The 12,354-nt window shown below is 31.8% G+C and overlaps 1 protein-coding gene and 1 long non-coding RNA gene across 2 annotated transcripts in view; one reads left to right on the forward strand and one right to left on the reverse strand.

The window, feature by feature from the left end:
* The window catches only part of LOC149483637 (uncharacterized), a 202,574-nt gene that overhangs the window by 76,869 nt on the left and 113,351 nt on the right, over window positions 1–12,354 (reverse strand). The window lies entirely within an intron of this gene.
* Window positions 1–12,354, forward strand: part of Cht6 (Chitinase 6) — a 61,959-nt gene that overhangs the window by 41,981 nt on the left and 7,624 nt on the right. The window contains exons 6-15 of the mRNA XM_089702798.1: window positions 5,961–6,090; window positions 6,481–6,666; window positions 7,120–7,339; window positions 7,902–8,007; window positions 8,414–8,527; window positions 9,107–9,195; window positions 9,627–9,749; window positions 10,171–10,379; window positions 10,707–10,818; window positions 11,408–11,546. Of these exons, the coding sequence (XP_089558924.1) occupies window positions 5,961–6,090; window positions 6,481–6,666; window positions 7,120–7,339; window positions 7,902–8,007; window positions 8,414–8,527; window positions 9,107–9,195; window positions 9,627–9,749; window positions 10,171–10,379; window positions 10,707–10,818; window positions 11,408–11,546 (1,428 nt within the window). The remainder of the gene's footprint in view (window positions 1–5,960; window positions 6,091–6,480; window positions 6,667–7,119; window positions 7,340–7,901; window positions 8,008–8,413; window positions 8,528–9,106; window positions 9,196–9,626; window positions 9,750–10,170; window positions 10,380–10,706; window positions 10,819–11,407; window positions 11,547–12,354) is intronic.

The following is a 12,354-nucleotide window of genomic DNA, read 5'->3' on the forward strand; positions in this document are numbered from 1 at the left end:
AATATGTTGATATTTACGAACATTACATGTTAATAAATTCGTTAATTTATTCAACCAATTTACATAAATGTTTTTGTTCTATTATACAATTTTTAAGCTTGACTAAAACTAATAAAAATATTAAACTGTTGCTATGTAACCTTTACAAAAATTATTATTCGAATAGACAAAAGATATTTTTTTTTTGTAATAAGATTTAACATTTATAATATTGGTTTTATTTTTATTTGCATTGGTTTAGTAAATGTTAAAGATGTCTTAAGGTCAAGGTAGTCTGCAGTGGAATCTTGTTTGTGTGTGCCGGAAATATAAACGCAGTATCATATTAATGTATCAGATGAACGACATTGATATTATAATTGATATTATAATTTGTTTGTCGATTGTCGATATTATATTATTTAAGGCCTATTGATAGAGTTAATATTTAAAGTTACTATTGTCAACATCAAAGCTAGCATCATCATCATCACCTAAAATATAAGCTTGAATGATATAAATATGGTAGTAGTTCTGTGTGTTTTTAATTATTCAATAGATAAGTAAATAATATCTCATGAAATCTGTTATAATAATTCCTATAAAAGCTAAACTAGATAGCTAGAGTAACTTAAAACTGGCTCTATCACTTTCAACTCTAATAATCGATAAGAAAATCCAATTCGAATTTATTCTTATGATAATAACTCTATATCCAGTAATATTAATTCTCCTTATCATATGTATGCAGACGATTTCCAATTATATTCGCACGCCTCATTATCAGAACTACCGAATGAGATTTTTCGTTTAAATACTGAGCTAGCCACCATCGTTAAATGGAGTAAAGACCATGGTTTAAGAATTAATCCTGACAAAACCAAGGTTATTATTTTAGGCAGTAAACAGCTTATAGGTCGTATAAACTGGGAAACCCTACCTAGTATTGCGGTAGACGGTACAGTGATTCCTTTCTGTAAGAAGGTGAAAAGTCTTGGCTTGCACTTGGACGAAAGTTTATCTTGGTGTGATCAAATCAAGGAAGTGCAGAAAAAAGTGTTTGCTTCTGCTTCTTCTCTCCGTCGTTTACGCAACTTCCTGCCGATTTCTACCAAAATTGCGTTGACTCAATCCCTTTTGCTTCCTCTCCTTGATTATGCCGACTCCTCTTATCCCGATCTTCACGAATATCAACTTGATGCTCTCGAGAGGCTGCAAAACTTTTGCATCAGATTCATTTTCGGCTTGCGCAAGTTCGATCATGTTTCTGATTTTCGCAAAAGATTACACTGGCTACCTATTCGCCTTCGCCGGAATACTCACATCCTTCAACTCCTGTACTCTGTCCTGTTTAACCCCAAAACTCCTGTCTATCTCAAAAATCAGTTTCATTATTTAAACTCCAATAGTTCCCTTTCCCTTCGTTCCTCTGATCTCCTTCTCCTATCCACCCCTATTCACCATACCAATTTTTTTAACTCCTCCTTTACCGTCCTAGCGATTCGGCTGTGGAATGCTCTTCCTGAGACTATCAGACGCGCCAAAACACCACATCATTTCAAGTCACTTGTAAAAGAGCACTTTTTCTCCAGTATTTAGTTTCCTTTTTATCTTATAAATATGTATTTATATTTTATATATTCTATGTATAATATGTATTTATATACATGTATAATATGTATTTATATGCATATATATATTTAAATATATTTATTAATTTGTATTTAACTTATTATTTTTATTTAATTTGTATGTATAATATAAATATAACTTGGTTAATACATATATACTGAATTATCTATGTCTATTCTTTAATTAGTAATGAATTATTTGTATTATCTATTCTTTTTTTTTTAAATCTTTTGATGCGCCCTCGCTTTTTACCAATGTCTTACATGTCCTTTATTTTTATGGTTGCCTGGAAGAGATTGCTTTTAAGCAATAAGGCCGCCTATTGTACACTTTCCAATTTTATGTATTCTCTTATTTTAAATTCCTGTTATATGTACAATAAAGTGTCATAAATAAATAAATAAATAAATAAATAAATAATATTTTAATATCAAATAACTTAAAATATAACTTCATTACGAGATCTTTATCTTCAAGATAGGTACTATTTGTATAATTTATTTCTACAAGTCAATGAAAACAACGCAAACATACCTACATATAAGCCTATGTATAATTCAAGTTATTTACTAACCTTACGACATAACCAACATCTAGATATGTTATTGCAACACGCCACCACTAGGTGACGCTCAGGGCTGTCTGCGATGTATATCGTAGCTTACAACATATTATTGACTAGCTGTTTCACGCGGTTCACTATGTACTTACCTTACTATGACATTATTTCACACATGTGAACTCGAACGCAATCTAATCCAGCCCTACAATTGTTAACACCATCACGACGTATGTGCCAATAACCAATTCATGGTCACTGATACAGGCCAATGCATGACACTAGGAATTACAAATCTAACGCGACGCCGTCCGTGGTCACTTGCGAAATTGTGACACCTTTATTTTCAATAATACAATGTCATGTTTGGTAATAGATATATGTAATGTTAATACTGTTAACGACTTATGTATGTTAAATAATTTTGATAGTAATTTTTTAACGGTCTTTTCAATGTTGTTGTTTAAAATCGATGTTGGTAACTGAACTTATATGTCTTTCCATTTGGCTTTAGTACAGATTTTAAGCTTTTCATGACATAGCTACAATTAGGTAGTTAAATCATTTATTAGACTGACGAAGATGCGTGGTAAAGTTAGTCGTTTATAAAATATTTGATTCTGTACAGTCTTGCGACTGAAATTGATTGTTTTCGATTTTGATTCATCCCCGAAGATTTGCTTTGCAACTGCTTCGACTTTATATCCAGATCCAATGGAATTATCAAACTTGGCAATTGAGATTGATTTTAATATAAACACTATAGCAGTCTTAGTTTACAATAGTACCAATTCAGCGTTCAATCAAATCGACCTCTATTGAATTAGATCTCGATACGACAGGGAGTAAGCTCCCAGTTATTCGAATCATATCATTTGTGTATGGCACCCGTTACACGCTCAATCTAGAATGTGATCCTTGATCATGATCATTGATCTCAATCCAGATTGACTGTGTAATGTATTTGATTGACGGATCGTAAAATCTGATCAGAAAATATCTAGATTTTTAGAAATCAACGATCTCGATCCTTTAATCGAGATCCAGACTGATCGTGTAATGTAACATGCTGTTAAATTACGTCAGTCTGCGTTCTGAGCGCGATGGTATGGGACGACAACACACAGGTGTAACCATTTTTAACAGATGATCAAAACATGCCTCCTTCATCCTGTAGTAATTTGCGTAATCCTCTTCCTCTTCCGTACTATAAATTTCATCTAACAAGTTCGAATATGTATAGATGTTCCTTTTTAGTAGCCACGGCGTAGCCAGCGTTTCCTCTTCACGCGTTTTTTCAAATAACAGGCAATAATTATTGCTGCACAAGCTTTGTTCTTATTCAGATCTATTTAGTGGTTGTGAATGCGTGTGCATTTGACAATGTCGAACAGTGGACTGATATGATCTGGATTGACCATCTAATGTCGCGACGATCCACATAAAGATTCGTCAATCCGTCACCTGACTTGGATCGTGATCTGGATTGAGCGTGTAACGGGTGCCTATGACAAAATCAACACGCTCCATACATTAAAATGCAGCTTCTACAAACACTTTGGGGATTATCTTTCATCACACATCATTACAGCAGCCATCATTATGTGAATGATGAGTGAGTCAATCCTGTTGCAATGTTCAAACAATGGGTGTATGAAATTTGCATGCACAATCATTTGGTAGCTTAAGAATGTCACAGAGAATGTTTAATTTGGATTTGTAACAAGAACAAATACTTATTCAATATCTGATATTCTTATTTCTTGTACAGTCTTTGAAAATATTTATTTTTCTAACAATTAACTGAATAAAATAATATTTGTTGTTAAAATATATTTGTTATAATAATTGCATTGAAAAGTTAAAAGGATATTAATTATCAATATCTTATTTACTTCTCATAATCATTTGTAATATGTTAAGCTCGAACCATTTATTATTATTGCCTTTATGACCTGAAAATAACAACCATCAAACCAAAAATGTGTGCGTGTACTAGTGTACACACGTAAGAAGTGAAACTTCTTTATGACCTTATTTTTCAAAAAATAATTTACTATATGCAACTTTACAGAAATACGTCGAATCACGCGTGGTAGGGATAAGAAAAAGATGACGCGTAACGGAAAAATGTCACGCGTAACGAAAAAATGTTACACTAAATTTTTTTCCAACCCCGAATAAAGAAGTTTTACTTCAAAAATAATTACATTTGGTACACATTCTGTCGCTTAACATTCGATAAAATTATCTTATTTACCTTATCTTAACGACGCATGTCTAATATTTAGGGCCGATTTTTCAATGCTTGGATAAAACTTATCCGTCCAATAAAGTATTACACGATAATATAAAAATGTCACGTAAACTGTCAAATACGGACAATTAGAATACGTTTTTAAAATGGTTGTAGTTTTATACATTATTCGACGAATAATTTTTATCCAAGCATTGAAAAATCGGCCCTTAGTAAATTAAACTTCCTCCATTATGACATATAAAGTGAATAAAATAAATATGTATTTTATAATTATGGTTTTATAGCATCGTCCATGTATAAATATATGTCCATCGTCCTACAAATAATTAATAGGCCTACTCATATAACGTGTTGTAAGTGACATCATCTATCCATTTTTGTAAAAATAAATGATACGATGACTAGAATCATTAGGTATTTTTGTATATTATTTAATATTTATTATGCCTAAATATGATTTCACACCTAGATGAAAACAATACACGAATCGTCAAAGCTTGTTACCTAGTGGTGTATCATAAAAATATGGTTTTATGATAAGTTATATTATTGTATTTAAATATTGTTACACACATAACTATTTGCAGTTATTTTTAAATTAAACGTTTACCCTTACGACCTCCTTGGTACAGTGGTTGACGCGTGAGCGTAGCACCGAGGTGTCCTGGGTTCGATTCTCGGTGAAGACGTAAAAATAAATGTCTTTGTCTGGTAGGGCACAAAAGGTTAATAACCTACTTGTCCCTAAAGAAAATCGATCAGTGAAACAGATGTATAATGCATCTGCCCCTTACCCCACTAGGGGACATGGGACTTCACTTTTACATTTATATTTAACTACATGATCATTACAAGTGATTCCACTATCAATAAAATCAATAAACATTCTATAAGGGAATTTTATAAGCTCTTAATTAAAAATAACATTTACTCGTATCGTTGCTAAATTGATACACTTCCTTGTATGTGCAATCCGTAGGCGAAACAGTAATCGTCGAGGCTTCCAAATAAGATGTAAGCTATACTTAGCTTAAACGTGTTTCAACCGTTTCAAGCTATTCATTATGTACCAAATGTGGTAATACAAGGCGTTTGTACAGTGGTTACCGTGATATGTCAAATTAAAACGATTATTTTAGGTTTTGAAATTGATAATGTGTAGGGTTAAAAATATAGTATGTAGCAGAAGCTATTACTAAAATAACTATTTATAGTTTTTGTTATTTGGCTACAATAACCGCGTCAACTGTTTACGCTCAAAAAATGGTTGTTAGGAGATATGTACACGTGATTAGCATCATACCATTTTATGAAACACGATTAAATTATGTAATTTTGATGTTATTGTTGATCGACATTATCTGGAACTGGATCTTAAATAATAAAATATGAAATTTAATTATTTAAATTTTAGCTATAATAATTACTAAATTAAATTTTATTTGCAAGAATATTACAATAAGCATGTGTACCACATATATTTTCAATTCATCTGCTTTTCAATATTAATATTATCATGAATACTTCCAGATACTTGGACTGGATGAATCTTCTCACATACGACTACCACTCAGCATTCGAACCAGCAGTGAACCACCACGCACCACTCTACCCTCTTGAAGAACCCAATGAATATAGTGTGGATAACGAACTTAATATTGTAAGTATGGAGTTAAAGTTTTGCTAGCGTTTAGCTACTATATATGTATTCTGTGGTTTTGCTATCTCGTATTTCAGTATAAACTATAACTGTAATATTCATTAAATTGAGGTTTATAGTTCCATTCAGTGAATGAAATATTTTTTAATTAAAAAACAATTCGAAACTTCGTGAAAACGAAATAAAAAGTAAATATAGTTTAAACTTTATCTATTATTTATGTATTTTTGTCTATGTTTTCACTATTCAATTATTCCTGAATACGTAAAAATAGGTTAAAAAGATTGTTGTGCACACTATGCATTTCTTCTATAAGTTCTAAATCTAAATAACGTATCAATAGATAGGTAACATATTTATTTCCTAAACTATTATACACATCTCTTCCAGGACTACACAATAAAGTTCTACCTGGAAAACGGAGCAGACCGGGACAAGCTTGTCCTCGGTATCCCCACGTACGGTCGTTCCTACACGTTGTTCAACCCGGACGCGGTGGAAATCGGTTCCCCGGCTGATGGGCCCGGGGAACAGGGAGAAGCTACCCGGGAAAAGGGATACTTGGCTTTTTATGAGGTTTGTATTTTAATATTTATTGTTTTATATTACGTGTTTTTCATTATTCATTGTGTTCTGTTCATTTATTGTGCATTGTTCATATTTCAGTGTTTGATATTCACTATTTAGTGTGTAATGTTAATTTACACTGTTTTCCGTTCATTAATTGTTTCTTTACAATGTGGTCTGTTCACGATTTATTACGAATTGTTCATTTTTACATATTGCTGTTCATTTAATGTGTAATATTAATTTTTCACTGTTTAGTGTTCATTTATTATGCACTGTTCATTTCCTAGTATTTTCTGTTCACTTTGATCACTTTTTCTTTTCAAATTAACGTTTGATCACCGATGCTTTTGACTTACGCAGTTTTGATTAAAAAAATTCACAAACTTTATAGCAATACATTTTGTCTTAGATATGATGGCATTTGAATAATTGTATTCTATAATATTAATAAAATTTTAGATCTGCGAAGCGCTAAAAGCCAAAAGCAAGAAGCGGGCCATAGATTCTGACGAGGACTCTGAAGATTCTGAAGAGGAAGAAGACGAAGAATGGACAGTTATGTATCCTAACAAAGATGCGATGGGTCCAGTGGCTTATAAGGGGAACCAGTGGGTTGGATATGATGATATCGATATTGTCAAGAAGAAGGGAGAATATGTCGCTGAGAATGGTCTTGGAGGTATGTATAATCTTTATTTATTTTATTTATTACTCTTTTTAAAACTATACATGGGAAACTTATTGCTAATTTATACAAAACAAAACAAGAAAAGTATAGTTTATTAGGCGGCCTTATCACTTAGAAGTGATCTCTTCCAGGCAACCTGGGCAAAAGGTAACAAGCTTACTGAAATTACGATGGTAGGTAGAAAAAAAAGGCAAGTAACAAAAAACAAAACAAGATAAATATTATGTCTTATAAATATTATGTCTTTGTATTGTAGAGAATTCAAATTCAATCTGATTCTGATTATAATTGTTCTGGTTTTGATTCTAATTCTAATATTCATTCTGATTCTGATTCTGATTGACATTCGTGTTTAAGTTATAAATTATGTTGATTTTTAGCTCTTTTGTTTATATTGTACAAGAAATTGTAATGTTAACTACTTATAAAAGGATCAGATAAAATCGTATTAAAATTAATTTATACAGTATCATTCACTGGATCTTACGTCTGAAACAGTTACGAAGAATCAAACATATTTTTTATTCAAATACTAATATGATAATATTTTCAGGTATAATGTTCTGGTCTATCGACAACGACGACTTCCGAGGCTCTTGTTACGGCAAACCTTACCCGCTTATTGAAGCTGCGAAGGAATCTTATATTGCTAAGCTAGGGTAAGTTGCTTTTAAGTTACTTAATGTAACTTTGTATAAATTACGATAATAATTTTGGTATTTGATGAAATTTGTCAAAATAATATCATGTAAATATAAAATGTATGATTTGTAACAGAGAAATTCTAAAATTTAATTTATTTACAATTAAGTCGATTTCATCCCGTTTTGTTCAGTCATTCTAACTTGAGGGACAAACAATCTTTAAAACTTATCATCACTTTTGTTTGGAAACAAAGTGTTAGGCAAACGTTGAACGACACATTTTTGTTGCAAACAAATTTAACGCGAAATAAATGTTAGTAGTGTAGTGTAGTGCGGAAAAAAATAGCGCTAAAAATTTTATCCAACCATATAATGTGTAAAATCCATGACATTAATTTATATATAATATTTCTTATTACAGTTCAACCCAAAACACAGTAACAGAGTCTTCCAGACCTTCATCATCAGGGTCCAGGAGGAGGAGACCAAAACCTCGCTCTTCTACCACCACTACCACTCCCAAACCATCTTCGAAGTAAGATATTACAATTTTAAATAAAAAATAATATTACAACTGTAGATCACATATTTTTTTACAATAAATATATGTTTTATACGCAAAAATTTCTTTTTGTAGTAAAAAGTACGTCAAGAAATATAGATTAAATTGGGATAAAAATATTAGCCAGCTTAAAAATAGACAGAATAGGCAGAAGCTTTTATTTGTGACCTTAAAAATTTGTAATTTGAGAAATAATAATTTTCATTACACTTATCCTCATGGATACTTTAAAAAAATAACCTATATCACTACATAGTATAAAACAAAGTCGCTTTCTCTGTCCCTATGTCCCTTTGTATGCTTAAATCTTTAAAACTACGCAACGGATTTTGATGCGGTTTTTTTTAAGTAGATAGAGTGATTCAAGAGAAAGGTTTTAGTATATAATTTATTAGGTTTTAGACAAAGCAGGCGAAGCCGCGGGCGGAAAGCTAGTATACCTATAATACTTAAAAACATTTCAAAAGTTCCGTTTAATTTAAAATTTGTCTGTGTAAGAGACACAGACAATTTTTTTTATTTATATTTAATAGCTTAATAATTATTTTACAGGAGTAGGCCAAAGACATCGGTTCAGACTTCGACTCCCGCGTGGAACATCATCACACCCGAACCTCCCACTACTCCGGATCCCGGATCCGGTAACTATTTTATTTTATTTTAAACGTTTAATTATTAATAACTTCACAAGCGCTTAATATCTTTTATTTATAAGATTTATTATCTTTGTTGAAGTGAAACTTCTTTAAGCGCGTTGATAGTATTTTGGTATCATTGAATCTTGCTAAAGAAGTTTCACTTCTGAAACGTGTGCTCGGCACTTTTTGTTGTGTCTTTAATATTGTACTTAATCCTATTTTACTATTAAACAGTAGGTAAAATAAAACATTTTGAAATCGTCATATTACTTTGAAATAGGTTTTACCCTCGACATAAAACGACATAAGTTTTACGTGTCGATATATGACTCTGTTTGTGTGCGTGCGTAGACACACATTTGCGTGTAGACTTTTAAATTTAATTAAATATATACTTTTCTACAATAATTTAATATAATTTAATACTATTTCAGACTTCAAGTGCACAGACGAGGGTTTCTTCCCGCACCCGCGCGATTGTAAGAAGTACTTCTGGTGTCTCGACTCCGGACCTTCCGACCTCGGCATTGTGGCACATCAGTTTACTTGTCCTTCTGGTATGGTTATTATTTTTAAGCAATTTTACATATAAATACACTTTAAATGAAATAGTGAGGTTTGGAAGATTACTTTAATAAGTATGTTTTTTTAGGTGGTAAGTAATGAAAATTTAGGATGGTTTTTTGGAATTTTTTGCTCGTTTTATCACTAAAAATTACCTTAAATAAGGTGATTACATGAACTTTTTAGTTGATTTGTTGGTTGTTGTGTCTAATTTTAAATTATTAATAACTTCAGTGAGAGATACATAAATAAATTTCGTATTTAGTGAAATATTTGAGTGACAAAAAATTATATGTCATATTTTAGCGCCACATAATTGAATACAAATTACCGACCAAAATAATTACTTATTTATTTATTACTCTACAATATGATTTATTATTTTGTATTTACTCTACAATATTTATTTCCCAGGCCTCTACTTCAACAAAGCAGCAGACTCCTGTGACTTTGCCCGCAACGTCCTCTGCAAAAAACCCGCCGCGACCACGAAAGCGCCCACAAAAGCGCCCACGAATGCGCCCACGACCACGACCGTGACGACCACGACCAAGCGACCGGTCAGACTCACGTCCAAGAGCTCCGTGTTATTCAGGACTTCTACTACTACTCAGGAACCTGAGGTAAGTTTTCCATACTATCTGATAATACATACATAAAAAGCTCAAAAAGTTAGTTTGTAAATGGTGGAAAATGAAATTTTATTCCCATAAAAAAAATGAAAATCTTTAGTTAAATATTGTATTTTTTGTCACACACATTTCAAGAAACTTTTAAAGCTCTTTTATAAAATTTCAACTTGAATAAAAGTGCATAAAATAAAAAATGCTACAATTTGGTAATTTCTACAATAAAAAACATCACTTAGTACTATCACATATTTTATTTGTACTATTCAATGTTATTCTTATAAACATTTAAATACAATAAATATCACTTTAATTGAACAGCTCAGTGAAGAAGAAGAGGAATTCTCAGATGAAGAAGCGGATGACGCTAGTGACGTGGAAGCTGAGGATCCCAAGGTTATCAAGGAACTGATCGATCTTATTAAGAAAGTTGGTAAGTACATTTTATATGAGCATTAGTTTTAAATTATTTGTGAAACAGTGATTATGAAAATATTCTTTTTTTTAAATAATTTTTAAGCTATTGCATAGCTTCTATCGCGGGCCTTGAACGCGGGGACCGAATCGAGAAATTCCGTAACGAAAAAACCTCACGCTCCCCACTCCAACGGGCTCGGAGGTGTGGCTTGAAGGCATAGCATGCAATAGCTTTACCGCGGCAGTCCCCGAGTGACACACGTCTTTTTTCTAAGTCTGTTTATAATTCTGAATCTGAATCACATTTTGCTTATGATTCTGGAATGGAAGAGGAATTGCTGGAATCAGATTTATCGCTTTCGACCCTTTCATGCAAATAATTTAATTATTTGCATTATATTTTTATGAGCCAATTTTCAAATTAAGATGTTTGTTAGCAAGAATACTATTACAGGTTTGGGCGCCATTTTAAAATTTTCCTCTAAGCCTAATATGTAATAATCATATTATAAATATAAAATAATCATATTTATTACACAGATATGTAAAAAGGTACAATATTTTAATACCATTACCACGAAATACAGATATATTTTTTTCCACAGGCGGTGTAGAACAATTAGAGAAACATCTGCACTTATCAGAATCAGGAGCAAGTCCGCCCGGCGTGGTCACAACAACACCTTCCAACTTCAACAAGAAGTTGTACCAGAAGGTTCTAGAACGTGCTAGAGGGCAGAGCAAGTTAGTAGCATAATACATATTATATTTGTTGTGGTAAAATGCTATTTTTTGAACAAAAAAGTTTTTTTTTTTGGAATAAGAGATACTTTAAAGATATTTAATTATTGATTTAAAGCGCGTCACACACGGTGAAGATACTATAATATTTTATGTTAAGATTCTCTAATATAAAATATTACAGTATCTTAAGGTATCCGGTATCAGCGTTCTGACCATCATTTTTCTTTTTGTCATTGCGTACTAAGACCCCTGTAGAACCGCCATCCTGTTACAAATGACCCGAAACACTGACACAAAATTTCGCTTAATGAGTTGATTTGATTTCTTAAGAGTTATCTATTCAAAATAATCGAAAAATGCATTTCGATAAAACAGTTGTTGACTTTATTTCATACTATAGCGGGGAGAGCGGGGATGAAAGTCACATTTTTATCTTTTTTTATGTAACTTCCAAAATACGTTGTTTAGGAATGATATTTGTATACCAAAAGATAGTGTAATTATTCTGTTACAAAATAAATAAACGTATTTTTGTGTAATATTATCAGTTGTAGAAATATTTTGTATTTTCACTCTAAAGAAAAATGTGACTTATAACCCCGGGTCAGGCATGGTTGTCACAATGCCTAGGGTAGGTAGTCACGTACTAAATAACAGGCAATTTATAATTAGAAAGTCACACTTTGGTCTTATAATTTTACGGAATAATTTTTAATTAAGAACTCTTAACCAAATGAAACCGTGTCTACGGTCTTTATTTCAGTCTGAATATTAATCAATCACAATTTTAGCAAACAATAATAATCGT

This window comes from Colias philodice, chromosome 13 (assembly GCF_061535455.1).
Source record: "Colias philodice isolate Cphi_HAF_F1 chromosome 13, ilColPhil1 Martin Lab GWU primary, whole genome shotgun sequence".
Taxonomy (NCBI): domain Eukaryota; kingdom Metazoa; phylum Arthropoda; class Insecta; order Lepidoptera; family Pieridae; genus Colias; species Colias philodice.